Source organism: Aethina tumida, chromosome 6 (genome assembly GCF_024364675.1).
Source record: "Aethina tumida isolate Nest 87 chromosome 6, icAetTumi1.1, whole genome shotgun sequence".
Lineage (NCBI taxonomy): Eukaryota > Metazoa > Arthropoda > Insecta > Coleoptera > Nitidulidae > Aethina > Aethina tumida.
Window position 1 is genome coordinate 14,298,866 of NC_065440.1, and position 19,527 is coordinate 14,318,392.

The 19,527-nt window shown below is 23.2% G+C and overlaps 1 protein-coding gene across 5 annotated transcripts in view; it reads right to left on the minus strand.

Moving 5' to 3' along the window:
• The window catches only part of LOC109594994 (zinc finger protein rotund), a 296,098-nt gene that overhangs the window by 26,092 nt on the left and 250,479 nt on the right, over positions 1 to 19,527 (minus strand). For 4 of the 5 annotated variants that reach the window (XM_049968500.1, XM_049968502.1, XM_049968499.1 and 1 more), the window contains one exon: positions 17,978 to 18,007. The exons of the other annotated variant lie outside the window; for it this stretch is intronic. In XM_049968500.1, coding sequence (XP_049824457.1) covers positions 17,978 to 18,007 — 30 coding nt within the window. The remainder of the gene's footprint in view (positions 1 to 17,977; positions 18,008 to 19,527) is intronic. 5 annotated transcript variants of the gene reach the window in all.

Consider the following 19,527-nt stretch of genomic DNA (forward strand, 5'->3'; position numbering starts at 1 on the left):
ACCCCGAAAAACACGACCCCTCCTCGGAACAAACACAAATACCTTTTCTACCTTTTGCACACGTGAATCCTTGGTCCGTTTCGGGACTGTCGTCTTTTGAATGGGAAACGCCAGCGTCCCATTTTCGCTCTCCCCCATCGGTTTGACCAGAGGTCAATGCCGGTCCCGAGGGGCGATTTTTAATCCTGGGTGGCTGCGTGTCGTTCGATCGAACGTTTTTTTTTAACGTATTTTTTTTGTTGTTTGTTTTGTTGTCGTGCCCGGACGGCTCGTGGCCGGCTTTTTTTCGGTGATTTCTGCCCATTGTCGCCTTATTACCGGGGTTTTGTTCGGGTGTTTCTTTTTTTTATTATTTTTTTGATTATTATGCGTGAATGGGGGAAATTTAAATTGTGGACGGGCATGTGCTGCTTGTGTTGGGTGTCAGGTCGGTAAAAAATGTTTGTGCTGGAAATTATCGGATTAAATTTAACTATAAATGAAATAAAACCCCCCGAGTTCTTTAAATGTATCGAAGCATTTGAAAATGACGAGTAAAAAAAATATTAGGAATTAACAAAACAAGTTGTTAATATTTTTAAAATTATAAATGGCATATTTGTTTCTGACAATACTTCAAAAAAAGAAAGAAATATAAATTTAAAATTATACAATTTGTTCATTAATAGAGAGAAATAAAAATATAATTTTATAAATTATAGTTAATTGTATAGAAAATCATTAAAAATCAAATAAAATTAGTTTAACGAATTTAATAAACATGAAATATAAAATCTTAAATAAGAAATTGATTGGCAAAAAAATTTATTTTCAATTTTATTTAATTTTACAAAATTATTTTTATGATAATTGTATGAACATTGAAAATATTAAAAAATGAAATGAAAAGAGGATTTAAATACAAAATAAATAATAAATTATTTTTAATATTCAATTATTTTTGTAAAAATATTATGAAAATTGAAAAAATAAAAATGGAACTAAAAATAGTTATAATCTAATGAAAATTAAATGTAAAATTACTTTATTTTAAATTTCTTGAATATTTTATTAGATTTTAACACAATTTAATTTAGAATAATTGAGTGAACATTGAAAATATTAAAAATTGAAATTAAAATAGTTTTAACGAATTAAATAAAAAATAAATACAAAATAATTAATAAATTAATTGTAAAAAAATATGTTTTTAATTATTTTTAATATTCAATTACTTTTGTAAAAATTCTTTTATTATTTTAACAGATTTAACAAAATTGATTTCAAAAAAATATTATGAAAATTCAAAAAAATAAAAATTGAACTAAAAATTGTTTAAAAAATTTAATGAAAATTTAATATCAAATTATTTAACAAATTAATTAAAAAATATATGATTTTTTTAATATTTTTAACATAAAATTAGTTTTTTTCCTTTCTTGAATATTTTATTAAATTTAACAGAATTTAATTTAGGAAAATTGAGTGAACATGAAAATATTAAAAATTGAAATTAAAACAGTTTAACGCATTAAATAAAAATTAAATATAAAATAAATAATAAATTAACTAAAAAAATATGTTTTTAATTATTTTTAATATTCAATTATTTTTGTAAAAATTCTTTTATTATTTTAACAGATTTAACAAGATTTATTTAAAAAAAAAATATTATAAAAATTGAAAACTATAAAAAATATGTTTTTAATTATTTTTAATATTCAATTACTTTTGTAAAAATTCTTTTATTATTTTAACAGATTTAACAAGATTTATTTAAAAAAAAAATATTATAAAAATTGAAAAAAAAAAAGATAATAAAAATGGAACTAAAAATAGTTTAAGGAATCTAATGAAAATTAAATATAAAATTATTTAACAAATTAATTAAAAAATATATCATTTTCTAATACTTTTAACATAAAAGTACTTTGTTTTTTAAATTTATTGAATATTTTATTAGATTTAACACAATTTAATTTAGGATAATTGAATGAACATTGAAAATATTAAAAATTGAAATTTAAATAGTTTAAGGAATTAATTACAAAATAATTAATAAATTAATTGTAAAAAAATATATTTTTAATTATTTCTAATATTCAATTATTTTTGTAAAAATTCTCTTATTATTTTAATAGATTTAACAAGATTTATTTCAAAAAAATATTATGAAAATTGAAAAAATAAATATGGAACTAAAAATGGTTTTAAGAATTTAATAAAAAATTAAATATAAAATTATTTAACAAATTAATTAAAAAATATATGATTTTTTTTAATATTTTTAACATAAAATTACTTTTTTTTAATTTCTTGAATATTTTATTAGATTTAAAACAATTTAATTTAGGATGTTTGAGTGAACATTAAAAATATTAAAAATTGAAATTAAATTATTTTAACAGATTTAACAAAATTTATTAAAAAAATATATTAAAAAATTGAAAAACAAATTAAAAAGTAACTAAAAATAGTTTGAACATAAAAATTAAATAAATTATTATTATAATTAAATAAATTATAAATTAATTAAAAAAATATATGATTTTTTTAATATTTTTAATATAAAATTAATTTTTGTTTTAAATTTCTTCTAATTTTATTTGATTTAACAATTTAATTTAGGATAATTGAGTGAACATTGAAAATTGAAAATTGAAATTAAAATAGTTTAACGAATTAAATAAAAATTAAGAACAAATTAAATTGGTTGTAAAAAATATGTTTTTAATTATTTTTAATAAAATAAGAAAATTGGAAACATTAAAAATGGAAATAAAAATGGTTTAAGGAATCTAAAAAATCATTTAACAAACTAATTAGCAAATATATAATTTTTTATTATTTTCTAAATATTTAGAAAATGTTCAAAAGACAAATAAATAAATAAATAGCCATCTAACACACTGATTTGAGCAAAAAAATTCTATTTGAGAATAATTACGTAATAAATCATCTGAAATATACCCCCCTAAACTCTGTGTAATTCCAAATTTGTTTACATTTTACTTTAACATCATGTCGGAAAACGTGCCCTAAAATCAATAAATTCTCTTAATTCCAACTTCGAACACTGTTTACAGATAACAACCCGATTTTTTTCCTCATCCCCCAAAATCGGTTGTTGTGCAAGACCATTAAAACCGTACCGTCTTCGTCTAAATTGCGCAAACTTAACTGTAACCCGAATCGCCGACAAAGCAAACACCATCAATATACCGGGTGCGTCAATAAAACAACAATCACCCGTCCGATAATCCTCCGATCATAACCAATAAAAATAAACGGCAATAAACCAACCCTTTCGCCTGTTTAAGGCGAAATTATACATCGGACCGACTTCCGAATTTTTACGACCGAGTCAATTGCACAACCCTTCGCCGCCCATAAAACCGTCCCGCACCACCCCCGGTTACGCAATCTCTCAACTTCCGAGAAGAGAAGAGAACAAAATACACCTCGGGACGCCACGGGTACGACGTGACCGTTGCATTTTTTGGCCAAAATGTCAACCGGTCCGGCGAGAGGGACCGAAAAACCAAATCGAAAAAATACAACAATAAAACACGATTACATAATCGGACGAAATTTCAAGGCGACAGACAGACACACACACACACGTTCGAGATTGTGCGAGATCGTCGGGTGCGAAACGTTAATTGTATTGTGTGTGTGTGTGTCTTGGGGGGACGACCTATGCCAACACAGAAAACGTTTTGCGTGCGTATGCAAATTCCGCACGGCTACCGTTCGTTCGTTCCTTCGATCGGGAGGAATCTCAGAAATTCTTTCGTTTTTTTTTTTATGCAATCAATGCGATCACCGGCTGAATCTGTTATTGTCACCCGCTAAGGTCGGGGATCGATAAAATATTCATGTGGGTTCGCCACTGTCTTAATGATTTTCTTAATCGATACGTTCAGATTTTCACATTTGTATTCAATTTATGGAATTTGTAATATGTTATTTTTTTAACACTTATGTTTACATATTAATTATTCATATTAAATCTAATCTATTTTACATATAAATACATATATTTGTGGTCGTTATTCAATAGAAAAATACCCACCAATTTAAATGCAAATTATTTGTCTATTAATAATATTTATTAATAATAAAGAAATATTTAAGGCTAAAATTATTTCTTTCATAATATAAAAAATGAAAAAAAGAGTTTTACTTATGTTTTTAATTAAAAAAGATCAAAATTAATTGCAATCTTTTTTTTTTTTTATTATATAAAAAATTATCCCTTTAAAAAATCAAGAAACTAAACCAAACTAAAAATTTTTTTTTATTTTATTTTTTTTTTAATTTAATTTTTTATCTAATGAAAGATTTTTTGAGTTAAAATTAAATTGTTTCCATGAATATACAATTTTTGAAGCTAATTTTTTTAATTAATATTTACTTATTATTTTTTCACTTCATTTTCTTTCAAAAATTTTTTAAAAATTTATAAGGATGTCAAAATTATTAAAAAATAATTTATAAGAAAATATTCAAATATTGAAGATAAGGTAAAATTTAATTATATAATATTATATTAATTAATTATATAAAATTATAATTACAATTTATTTATTTCAAAAATTCTTAAAAATAGTGTCATTTTTTTTAATATTAAAATTTTATTCATTTACTTTATTCCACTTAAAATAAAAAAGAATAAATTAAAACATTTTAATGTTCATAGAAAGGTTTTCAGTAAAATTATACTTTTTTCTTAAAATTTTCATAATTAAATTATTTTTTTTCTATAAATATACAATTTTTGGAGATATTTTTAAAGCTTAATTTTTATAATTAATATTTATTTATTTCATTTCACTATAGTTTCTTTAAACAAGTTTTTGAACATTTATAAGGATGTCAAAATTAAAATTTTTCATAAAATCTTCAGAATTACACCAATTACTTTTTTAAAATTCTTAAAAATAGTGTTAATTTTTTTTTTTTTAAATATTCAAATTTTAATTATTCCACTTAAAATAAAAAAATGAATTAAAACAGTTTAATGTTCCTAAAAAGGTTTTTAGTAATTTACAAAAAATTTACATTTTCCTTAAAATCTTCACAACTATAATTTATTTATTTAAAAAATAAAGAACAATTGCCTAAAACATTTAACGTTTCACTTAATGAATGTTTTCTTAAGTTAGAATTAATTTTTTCTGTAAATATTCATTTTTTGAAGATAATTTTAAAGCATAATTTTTATAAACTTATATAAATTATTCAGAGAAAAATGTTAAGCCTTTAAATAATTTATATGAATATTGTATAAAATAGTAAAAAAAGTTTATTTGATATTTTGTCACTTTTAAAAGTACACACTGATTGATTTTTAGATTTTTAAAATTTATACCATTTATGTACTTTTAGAAACTACATAAATATGAAGTAGATTTTTGTCTTTGTTATTTCAAACTTTTTTTTTCTTAAAATCAACGTAGAAAAATACAGATTTAAAAAATCCCCGATAAATTACTAAATAATTTTTTTATTTGAGATAATAATTTTGACCTAACAATAAAATCTAATGGTAATTAGCTAATTATAATAATAAAATAAATGTTTTTAGTAAATTGCATTTTTTATTGATATAATAAAAATTTTATAATTATTTTCAATATTTTAAAATAATAATTCCAAAAATTCTCCAATAGTTTTTTAATAAAATAAATATAGTAATAAAAATAAATTTAAACATTAATTATTGTTAATTAAAGATCCACAAACAAAATTTTTTGAATTATTTCAACTAGATCAATTCTAAAACACGTGACAATTTTTTGCCAAAATAATTTCTATTAATAATTATTATTGTTAATTTAAATTATATTCACATAAATAATCATGAATAAATTAAACATTTTTTAAGTTTACAGCAAGTTTCTATTTGACATAAATTTGTTTATTAAGTATTTATTTATTTTTATTTTAAAATTGAACAAAATAGACAAATGCATCGTAAATATAAAATGTTTAATCAATTTAACTTGTAATGTGTCCAATTTAGAATTGAAATATTATTGTTTAAAAAAAAAAATTATAAAGTTATACATATTTATTTGTTTACTTTTATAAATTCATTCTAAGAATATAGTTAATAATATAGTTTAAAGAATGAACTAAAATTTTTAAGTAGTTGTTTAATTTTATGTCAATAAAGTTTAAATCAAGATTTCTTACTGATATTAATTCTATTGAAGAATGGAATTAGTATATCACTATGTTAATTTTATTCCATAAACTTTTACAACATATATTCATTATTAAATTAAGTAAAAGCTTATTTAAACCAAAAAATAAAAATTTACCAATCAAATAGATCAATCGTTTCACCTAAATTTTATTTTATTATGCAAATACAATCATCGAAAGTGTAACACCACCTGAACAATCTGTAAGGGGTTGAACGAGATGCTGCGGGCGGAAACCCCGATAAAAAACCTCAACCGAATAAAAAAAAAAAACAAATCTAATCAACCCCGACATAATATATACATATAGAGAGTAAAAAAAAAACTGGGCCAACAGCCACCTGTATTCATGTAAATAAAACAATTTCACTTTCCTCGCACAGTGATTTACATCGGCATCCAGACGATCGGGGTAGCCCCTCGCGTTTCCAACCCCCGTCCAGCCCCGCGGGGCCCGACGTTGCGCCATACGCACAACATCTGACCCGAGACGCTCTCTCTAGGCATCCCTAGACTGGCTCTGGTGCGGTTCACACGGTCCACGAAGACGGCGGACCAGACCGATTTTGCGCCACCGACCATCCCCCGAGTGTCACATGCACCGACGACTCGTCTGGCCGACTCTGCCCTTACATGTGTGCCACGGATAAAAAAATCTTGCGTAAACACGGACGGTGATTTAGGGGGTGGTTTTTCGGCTGGTGGGACATGTGTTGGGCTGTGTGAATTGAAAAGTAAGAGTGGCCGCGCCGTCGATATTTTTTTGGGGGTCAGGTGGCGTTTTGTTTTTTCTCGCTCGTCTCTCGAAAAGGTGCATACGATTATTCGATTTTTTCTGACGAGACGGCGCATTGATCGGCTGTTTGATCGGTTAAATAGAAAAAACTCTTTAGTAATAAATGGGTGATAAAAAAATTGTATTTAATGTTGTTTTTTGTGGGGGGCATGTGCTGCATATGTAGGGCAAGATGTTCGATAGACTTTTACTTTTGTTTCGAGGGTTGTGAGATTACGTCCCTGATCAACCTATGATTTATTTATGAAATTTCTATAATACAGAAGGCGGATTGATTAAAAAAACTACAATAGATAATTATGTATATTATTTATTCGTGCACAAAATTTTTTTTGAATTACTATGTTGGCTGTAAAAAAAAAAAATAATTCTTAATACTTTAAAAATATATAATAAAAAGTATTTGCTTGGAATTTGATAAAAAGTTAATATATTTATTAATATTTTTAAACATTAAAATAATTAATTACTTTATTTGTGATGATTCACGATTTTTTATTTTATTAAATAAAGTTAAAATTAATGTTTAAAATAAAATTTAATTAATTTAGAAGACAAATAATAAATGATGATTTATTTCAATACTTTTTTATTAAAAAATGTTTCTTTCATTTAATATACTTTAAAATTTAATGAATTTACTATTAATTTATAAAGAATCAATTAAATAAATTATAAATATGAAGATTTTATGAAAAATGTTTTTTTAATTGCAATAAAATAAATAGTTTCAAAATCGAAAAAGAATTTGAATATTTTTAGAAAACAAAAAAAAAATTAGGAACTTTTTAAATAAATAAATTGTAATTATAATTTTAAGAAAAATATTAATTTTGAATTAAAATTTTTAAAATTTTTTTTAAGGAAAATAAAATTGTAATAAAATAGTTAAATAGTAATTATAAAAATTAAGCTTCAAAATGATCTTCAAAATGTGAATATTTTTACTAAAAAATAACATTAAATGTTTATTGTATTCTTTTCAAAAACAAATTAATATTTGTATATTTTTAGATAAAAATTAATTTTTAAGAATTTTAAAATGAAATTTTAATTCTGAAGATTCTATGAAAAATTTTAATTTTGGACATACTTAGAAATGTACAAAAACTTTTTGAAAAAAAAAAATAATGTGAAAAAAATAAGTAAACATTAATTATAAAAATTTAGCTTCAAAATTATCTTTAAATATTGAATATATTTATAGAAAAAGAGATAATTTTTATTTAAAAAAACTTTCATTAGATGGAACTTTAAATGTTTTAGTCAATTTTTCTTTTTAATTAAAAATAATCTAATTATAAAAATTTTAAGAAAAATGTTAATTATTTTTTTTTATTTTAAGTGGAATAAAGTAAATAATTAAAATTTGAATATTTAAAAAAAACACTACTTTTAAGAATTTTTGAAATAAACATAAATTGTAATTATAATTTTAATAAAAATTTTAATTTAAATATTTTTCTTGATGATGATTATGTTCAAAAATAGAATATTTATAGAAAAAAATTAATTTTAACTTAAATATTCAACATTTTAAAAGTACAAAAAAGTTAAAAATTATAAAATATTTATTAATTTTAAAGCTTGATAAAACTTTTCTCTGATTAATATAAAGTAAAAAGTATAAAATGATAAAATAATATAAATAAATTTGATTGTTTTTAGAACACAAAAAAATTAAGACTATTTATAGGAAATTTTTAAATAAATAAATTGTAATTTTAATTTTAAGAAAAATTTTAATTTTAAAATTTTAATTTAAAAATTTTTTACGAAAAATAAAACAGTTGTATAGTAATTATAAAAATTAAGCTTCAAAATGTGAATATTTTTATTAAAAAATAACATTGTATTTTTTTCAAAAACAAATTAATATTTGTAAATTTTAAGATAAATATTAATTTTTAAGAATTTCAATATGAAATTGTAATTCTGAAGATTCTATGAAAAATTTTAATATTGGACATACTTAGAAATGTTCAAATATTTAAAAAAAAGTAAGTATTAATTAATATTCAAAAATTTATAGAAAAAAATAAATAATTTTTATTAAAAAAAAAAAAACTTTTATTAGATGGAATGTTTTAGGCAATTTTTCTTTATTTTTTAATTAAATAAATTCTAATTAAGAAAATTTTAAGAAAAACATTAAAATTTTAATTATTTTTTTTTATTTTTAGTGGAATAAATTTGAGTATTAATAAAACACCATTTTTAAGAATTTTTAAAATAAACAAATTGTAATTATAATTTTAATAAAAATTTTAATTTATGACTCTCGATGAAGCTTTAAAATTATCTTCAAAAATGGAATATTTATAGAAAAAAAAATATTTTTAACTTTTATTAAATATTCAACATTTTTGTCGTTTTTAAAAGTACAAAAAAGTAAAAAATTGTCATTTTTGTCGTTATGGAATTTGATAAATAGTAATTAAATCACTTACTATGTATTTTAAATTAAATCTATTAAAATCTATTTTATTTTTTATATTTATGAATTTTCCAAATAATTATGATAAAATTTTGTATTCCATTTTTTATTGATAAAATAATTAAAATGTCAAACTATTAAATTTTATAATTTAAATTTAATACAATAAAATAAATTATACATTTTTTATTAAAAAATCTCTCATTTTTGTAAATATGTAAAACGATAGATATAAACAACAGTTTTTTTATATAAAAAAACTGTAAATCCATATTAATTTATTCGTCAGATTTCACATAATAAATCACGAAAGCAACGTTTTCAATAAATAATCAATTCGTACACGTTTTTTCGTCAGCATCCCAGCAATTTTGACGCTCCACATCTGCGTCCTCGTCACCGTAAATCCGTGCATTCGTTACGTCGTCTTAATTTGCATCGATCCGCCGTTCGTCGTGTACGGCAATCGGGTTGCCAACGACCGGACGACATTAAAAAAGTCGCTTTTACCATCGAAAAACCGTCCGAGCTAGTAACAACGGCAAAGAGACTGGGGAAAAAAAAAAAGCGAGAGACACACCAATAGACAGATCGTCATTAAGCAGAGGAATCGCCATCGCCGTCGAGCACCTAATGGGCCCCGGCGACGTCGATTAATAATAACGCTACGGGTCCTATTAATTCGTATTTATTTTTTTCGCTCCCGGTCGCGGTCGTTTCCTCGGCCAAGTCCAATTTCGGCGTCTAATCGAGAACAAATTCGATGACATTTTTCCGTCAGTACGTCCGTCCGTCCGTCCGTGCAGGCCGGCCGGGGCATGTAAAAACCCGTTTTCCTATTTGTGAACAAAGAAAAAAATTAACGTACAATTTTAATACGATTCTAGCGTGCCAGCGCCGTTCCGAGAGACGGACGGGATGACGAAATCTTCTCGCCGCTCCGTCCTCCGTCCGTTTTATTATTATTGTATATGTATATATATATATATATATAGAATTTTTTTACCTATCCCCGGACGGCAATTACAGAATCCCTAACGAGATGTGTGCCCGTACGAATATCACTAATAATATTTTGACATGCAACTACATATTCCGTAATTATGTTATTATTTATTAACACACCGACGTTCACAAACAACTGTTTGTTGCCTTTGGAATGGTTTTGGATGTTAGAACTACTTTAAATTATGTTCTTTTTTTTTGGTTTCCTACAGCCGTAAGAAATCGTTAAATCCACAAAATTATTTTATTTTTACTTAATATGTTGTTGTTTTTTTGTTTAGTAGGTACAACTTAAAATTGTTAAAAATACTGAAAAGTTACTGTTTTATAATTTATGCAGTTGTCATGTAAATTGTTCAGAGAAAACTGTGGTACAAGCCTTAAAATCAAACAATATTTTATAACTTTTACTTTTTGTGGCTCCAAAACAAGGCAAAAATATTAAATTTACTTTTATTTTTTTCATCAATTTTTCTTTTATTTAATTTTAAAAGTGACAAAAATATCAAATAATCATTATGAAATGATCATTGTCAACATATTTAACATTTTTTCCTTTTGTGTACTTTTCAAAACTACAATAAGATGACATTTCATCATTTTTACTGTATTATGAATAAATTATTCAGAGAAAAGGTTTGAAACCAATCATTTTTTATAATATTTATCTTTTATATACTTTTAAAAACTACAAAAATTTGATTTAGACGTATTTGTTATTTTATAATTTTAAAATGTACTCATACAAATTATTCAGAGAAAAGCACAAAAATTAATAATTTTAAACAATTTTTTCCTTTTTGTGTAGAGAAAAGCTTTGAAACCAATTATTTTTTAAAATATTTACCTTTTACATACTTTTAAAAATTATCAACATTTAATATATACTTCTGTCTTTGTTATTTTATAATTTTATAATGTATTCATATAAATTATTCAGAGAAAAGCTTACGTCAAGTTTTAAAATCAATCATTTTTTATATTTACCTTTTCTATACTTTTAAAAACCACAAAAATTTGATATGGACATTTGTATTTGTTATTTTATAATTTTATAATGTACTCATAAATTATTCAGAGAAAAGGTTATGTACAAAAATATAATATAGACTTTCCAGAGAAAAATTTAAATAAATCTATTTTATCTATAAATCTATACCTTTTTTCTAATTTAAAAACGACAAAAATAATAAATATATTTTTGTTCTTATTCTTTTATCACTTTGTACTGAAATTTATACAAATTATTGGGAGAAAAGCTTTATTAAACTTTAAATTCAATCAAATTTTTACAACTTTTACGTTTTTCGTACTTTTCAAAATGACAAAAATGTTGAATAAATATTTATTTTTATTTATATTTTAAATTTTTACCTTATTTCTACTTTTAAAATCGACAAAAATGATAAATATATTTTTAATCTTATTATTTTATCATTTTATACTGAATTCATATAAATTATTCATAAAAAAGCTTTATTAAGCCTTAAATTCAATCAAATTGTTACTTTTACCTTTTTTATATATTTCAAAATGACAAAAATGTTGAATAATTATTTATTTATCCATTTTGTTTCGTCATTTTACACTATACTCATATAAAATATTCAGAGAAAAATTTAAATCAATGTATAAAAACAACGAATTTTAACAAATTTTTACCTTTTGTCTCTTTTTAAAAATGACACAAATAATGAATATATTTTTATTCATTTTATTTCATCATTTTATAATGTACTCATATAAAATATTCAGAGAAAAATTTAAGTCAATCTATGAAATCAACGATTTTTTACAACTTCTATTTTTTATGTACTTTTAAAATTGACAATAATAATAAATAAATTTTTATTTTTTATTATTTTATCAGTTTGCACTGAACTCATATAAATTATTCAGAGAAAAGTTTTATCAAGTTTTACCCTTTTGTACTTTCAAAAATGACAATTATCAATTTTTTTTTAATATTTCATCGTTTTATACAATACTCATATAATTTGTACATTTTTTTACTTTTTAAAATGACTAAAGTAAACAAACAAATATGCAAAACATTTTATAATGTTCTCACATAAATTAATCAGAGATGTTAAGCACAGAAATTATTCGTAATCCTTAAAAAAATTTACATCACCTTAGTTTTTATAATACCACTTATAATTTGGGTAATTTTAAAGAATATTAAAATTAATTTCTTAGTAAATTACTGAGTAAATAGAGACATAAATCAAATCACTCATGACTGTCTAGTTTTAGAATTTTTAACATTTTGATTTAATTTCAAAGTAAGTCTAAATTACTTTATCCTTCAATTTTCTTACAGAATAATTGACAGGTTTATCACAATCTAGAAAATCGTTTCAGAACAATTTCAATCATTTTATTTTTTATAACACTCACGCACAAAAACCTATCGAAAAAAAAAAAGTCATAATTAGCACTTGCCTTAATTGCCCCCATCATTTTATAATATTCCTGCGTAATTTATTCGTAGATTTACATATGCGTAAGAACTGACCTCAGTCATGTTTAATGGTTTCGGATGGGAGAAAAAAATTAGGCCTACTCATTTGAATACCGGTCCCATAAAACCGTCGAACTCTGCGATGCACACACACACACATTTTTTTTTTTCTTTCGTTTTCGTAAGAAGAAAATCGAGAGTTTACCAATAAAAATTTTACTTTTGTTGGTGAAACGGGAATCCGAAAAATTACTCAGTCCGATTATTACGTTTCCATTCGATTCGGCTGCGGTTTTACGAACGGGCGTCGGTTTATGTTACAATGGTGGAATAACCGAAAATGTGAAGGTCAGTTTTGTTTCGATACAGGTTTTAGGTTTCAATTATGTTCCCGGTTAATAATACAAAACGTTATTGAATTATTTGTTTACATAATCGATTTATGTGCTAAGATGATAATTAAACTAGTCGGTTATATAAATTTAATGGCACGATTAATTTATTTGGCGGACGGCGACGAACAAATTATGGCGCACCAAAAATGCATTTAATTATTCATGATGTTTCGGGAAAAATTTGCAATTTGTAAGCTAATTTTTTTTTAATCAGGTTTAAATAATTTTTATTATATAAATATTTTTATTTATATGTCAAAGTTTAGTTCGACGTCTATATTTAAAACATTTAAATTCAGAATTTAAAATATGGATTTTTTATCTTTTTTAAGGCGTGGGAATATTTTTGTCTTAGATTGTATATAAATCAGTTAAAGTTAACATTTTAAATCTCAGCAGTATTTAGTTCAAGTTGTCAAAACTACAACTTTTTATATTTTCTAAATTGTAAGAATATTTTAGTCAAGACTTGACTTAAATAATTGTCAAGAATAGTAAAGTAAGTTGTCAATTTAGAATTTTTCTGATCACATTTGTAAATTATAAAATGCATTGAATTGTTCCTGAAATTTCAGGAAATTTTAATAATTTTCCAAGTATTAAGTTAATAAAATCAATATAAAATAGGTTCAAGTTGTCAAAATTAAAAAGTTTTATATTTTCTAAATTGTAAGAATATTTTAGTCAAGACTTGTCTTAAATAATTGTCAAGAATAGTAAAGTCAGTTGTCAATTTAGAATTTTTCTGATCACATTTGTAAATCATACAAGACATTGAATTATTCCTGAAATTTCAGGAAATTTTAATAATTTTTCAAGTATTAAGTTAATAAAATCAATATAAAATAGGTTCAGGTTGTCAAAATCAAATAGTTTTATATTTTCTAAATTGTAAGAATATTTTAGTCAAGACTTGACTTAAATAATTGTCAAGAGTAGTAAAGTAGGTTGTCAATTTAGAATTTTTCTGATCACATTTGTAAATTATAAAATGCATTGAATTGTTCCTGAAATTTCAGGAAATTTTAATAATTTTCCAAGTATTAAGTTAATAAAATCAATATAAAATAGGTTCAAGTTGTCAAAATTAAAAAGTTTTATATTTTCTAAATTGTAAGAATATTTTAGTCAAGACTTGTCTTAAATAATTGTCAAGAATAGTAAAGTCAGTTGTCAATTTAGAATTTTTCTGATCACATTTGTAAATCATACAAGACATTGAATTATTCCTGAAATTTCAGGAAATTTTAATAATTTTTCAAGTATTAAGTTAATAAAATCAATATAAAATAGGTTCAGGTTGTCAAAATCAAATAGTTTTATATTTTCTAAATTGTAAGAATATTTTAGTCAAGACTTGACTTAAATAATTGTCAAGAGTAGTAAAGTAGGTTGTCAATTTAGAATTTTTCTGATCACATTTGTAAATTATAAAATGCATTGAATTGTTCCTGAAATTTCAGGAAATTTTAATAATTTTCCAAGTATTAAGTTAATAAAATCAATATAAAATAGGTTCAAGTTGTCAAAATAAAAATGTTTTATATTTTCTAAATTGTAAGAATATTTTAGTCAATACTTGACTTAAATAATTGTCAAGAATAGTAAAGTAAGTTGTCAATTTAGAATTTTTCTGATCACATTTGTAAATTATACAAGACATTGAATTATTCCTGAAATTTCAGGAAATTTTAATAATTTTTCAAGTATTAAGTTAATAAAATCAATATAAAATAGGTTCAGGTTGTCAAAATCAAATAGTTTTATATTTTCTAAATTGTAAGAATATTTTAGTCAAGACTTGACTTAAATAATTGTCAAGAGTAGTAAAGTAGGTTGTCAATTTAGAATTTTTCTGATCACATTTGTAAATTATAAAATGCATTGAATTGTTCCTGAAATTTCAGGAAATTTTAATAATTTTCCAAGTATTAAGTTAATAAAATCAATATAAAATAGGTTCAAGTTGTCAAAATAAAAAAGTTTTATATTTTCTAAATTGTAAGAATATTTTAGTCAATACTTGACTTAAATAATTGTCAAGAATAGTAAAGTAAGTTGTCAATTTAAAATTTTTCTGATCACATTTGTAAATTATACAAGACATTGAATTATTCCTGAAATTTCAGAAAATTTTAATAATTTTTCAAGTATTAAGTTAATAAAATCAATATAAAATAGGCTCAGGTTGTCAAAATCAAAAAGTTTTATATTTTCTAAATTGTAAGAATATTTTAGTCAATACTTGACTTAAATAATTGTCAAGAATAGTAAAGTAAGTTGTCAATTTAGAATTTTTCTGATCACATTTGTAAATTATACAAGACATTGAATTATTCCTGAAATTTCAGGAAATTTTAATAATTTTTCAAGTATTAAGTTAATAAAATCAATATAAAATAGGTTCAGGTTGTCAAAATCAAATAGTTTTATATTTTCTAAATTGTAAGAATATTTTAGTCAAGACTTGACTTAAATAATTGTCAAGAATAGTAAAGTAAGTTGTCAATTTAGAATTTTTCTGGTCACATTTGTAAATTATACAATTCATTGAACTAATCCTGAAATTTCAGGAAATTTTAATAATTTTCCAAGTATTAAGTTAATAAAATCAATATAAAATAGGCTCAGGTTGTCAAAATCAAAAAGTTTTATATTTTCTAAATTGTAAGAATATTTTAGTCAAGACTTGACTTAAATAATTGTCAAGAATAGTAAAATAAGTTGTCAATTTAGAATTTTTCTGATCACTTTTGTGATAAAATGCATTGAATTATTCCTGAAATTTCAGGAAATTTTAATAATTTTCCAAGTATTAAGTTAATAAAATCAATATAAAATGGGTTCAGGTTGTCAAAATCAAAAAGTTTTATATTTTCTAAATTGTAAGAATATTTTAGTCAAGACTTAACTTAAATAATTGTCAATAATAGTAAAGTATGTTATCACATTTGTAAATTATACAATGCATTGAATTATTCTGAACTTCTTACATCTTCTAAGTTGTCAATTCAGAATTTTTCTAATCATATTGGTAAATTACTGAAATTTAGATGAAGTTTGAGGACAATTTAATAATATTCCCAATATTACGTTTACAACAAAAGTTTTTTTGTAATTATATAACTTCTATTTAAATATTTGTATTTATATGCCAAAGTGTTATTTAATGTTTATATTCAGGTTTTGTGTAAAAGTGTAAACAAAGTAACATTCCAAATAAAGAAAATAAGCTCAAGTAAAGATCAAGTTTTTTACATTTTATAATTTGCAGGACCATTTTAATTAAAACACTAATTAAACACGACAAATAAGTGTAAAAAACCTTACAAAAATTGTAAAAATTTATATTTATTAGTTACTCATCCAAAAACACAAACATCAAAACCCACAAAATTAGCCATTTAACTCCCCAAACAAAAACCTGCCAAAACTCCAGAAACAGATGCATCCCCTTAAGCACCCGAAAAGTAACAATTTCACGTCCATCACCGCCGAAAATATCCCATTTCACACGGTACGTAAAAAAAAAATCCCCCGCGCACAATTCGCATCACCCCCGTCGTCGTTCGTCGAGAGAGAACAGGAAACGTCTCGGTTTATTTTCGGCGGAAGCACCGAATTTTGATTCCGCCTTTACCCCCTAAAAAAAAGACACATTAAAATAAATAGCCCGAGTTCTCATGGACCCCCGGAAATCGACGTTTCGTCTCGGTTTCGCCCGGCACCTATTTTTAATAGTCGAGAGTTCAACGAATCCATCCTCCGTAGAGACAGACGAGGGTGGACCGGTTCCCGCGGCCGCGGTCCCGTCCGCGAACCAAAGCCACCCCGACGAACGAAAGAAAAAAAATGACAGGTGGCGCACAACCAGATTAAACAATATCAATTTTTTTTTATATACTGGGCACGTAATAAAAGTGGGGACCAATTAAAAATCTCATTGTTGGCGTGCCGGATCGGGAGTTGATTAAGGCCTAATTTGTATAACCGGGACGAACCGAGAAAAAAAAAAAACTATTTTTATTAATTAAGTCCGGTTTCGTAAGACCGATCAGCTGTCTCTAATGCACCGTAAAAAATCGTAAGTGTAATGAAGAACCTTTTGTACGCGTCAAAGACCCATTGTCGGCGTTAATTGACGATTTTTGGTGATAATTAATAATTGTAATTGCTGCAAGTAAGCGACAGTCAACGTCTTGTATTTGACGACCCCCTTTTTTCGGGTTGAGTCACCTGTTTATTTTTTAACACGTTTCAAGTACCTATTGACAAAATATAGGTAAATCCCACCACCACCACCACGTTCGATCTATTGTTGGGATGCGCGTGGAATCGGCACCCCGTAACAATGCTGTGAAAAAAATAATATAAAAGGGTTTTCGCATAAATCGATGGGGGTCGCACTTCGACACGCCGATTTATCGGGATGGTACCTATTGTAAGTGGTGGATTTTTGTATGGGAAAACAGTCGTTTATATTCGATAATTGATTTAGGGGATAGTCAAAAATATATAGGGGGGGTGCGTAATCGCCAATAATTGGTGATAACTCTATCCGGGGCGGTTTTACCTGTCCGGATAAATCTCGAAACAGGTGTCCAAATAAATAAACTCATTTAAATTTATATAACTAATTTTGAAATATCTATTTACTTAAGGAAATAATTTATTTATTTTTAAACTTACCCTTTGAGTTTCATAATTTGTTTTTTGAATCTGGAATTTCAAATTTAAACAATTTAAAATTTTAACACATTAAAAGCTCTTACATTTTTGAAACTGTCAAATTTTGATATTTCAAAATTAATCTTAATTAAATAATTTATTTTTTATTCTTACATACTTAAAAACTTGACATTTCCATTTACTTAAATTAAATCGTATCTTTAATTTTAAAATTTAAATAATTTACTTTTGGAATGTGAAAAATTTTATTTTATTTTATTTTTATCATTTAATTCTAAACAATGAAAAACATTTAAATCGAATTGTGTTAAAATAATATTAAGTCACAGCTGATCACAAAAAAACTTGATATAAATGGTTCATTCAAGGTTATTTTATTGGTATTACTTACATCTTAAAAAGCTATTTTATTAATGATATACGACTGAATATTTAATAGATTTTATTGGTTTTATAAATATATGAGTTAAGGCTATTTTTATTTGATTCCATATAATGTAAATATGATATTTGTTTATTAAAGGGTAAAATAAAAGTAAGCAATGACTTAACTGGTTTGACTAAAAAAAATTAAATAGCCTTAAATTATATGCTTATATATTTTATTGTAAGAATTATAAATATTATAAATAAATTATTAATGGTACACAATGGAATATTTAATTAATTATATTGCTTTTATAAATATACAAGTTAAGGCTATTTTTATTTGATATTTTGTAATGTAAATATGTTATTTATTTATTAAATATTTAAAATATAAAAATAAAAGTGGTCTTTATAACTTTATAATTTCAAAAAATACTTATAAATTCGAACTAAATAGTTTATCTAAAAAAATCTTGATAAAATAGCCTTAAATAAAATATTTGTATTTTTTATTTTATTGTAAATTAATTACAAATTTATTTTATAAATGATTTACAGATGAACATTTAATGAATTTTATTTGTTTTATAATAATATGAGTAAAGGCTATTTTTATTTGATTTTATATAATGTAAATATGTTATTAAAGGTTTAAAATATACAACAAAAGTGACCCCTACAACTTTATCAATTCAAAAAATACTGATATATTCAACCAAGTAATGACTTAACTGATTTGACTAAACATTTTTTTAAAATTTTTCTTATTCATTGATAAAATAACCTTAAATTGTTGTAAATTTATGTACATGTTTGTAAATTTACATTTCAAGAATTATAATTATTATATATTAATTATTAATGGTATATTTAATTTATTATATTGGTTTTATATATAAATAAAATAATAATAAAAAATATATATAAGTTAAGGCTATTTTTATTTGATATTTTATAATATAAATATGTTATTTATTTATTAAATATTTAAAATATAAAAATAAAAATATAAAAAGTAGTCTTTACAAATTTATAATTTCAAAAAATACACATAAATTCGAATTCAATAGTAAAGATAGATAAAATAGCCTTAAATAAAATAGTTGTATTTTTTATTTTATTGTAAATTAATTACATCTTAAAAAACTATTTTATTAATAATATACTAATGAATATTTAAT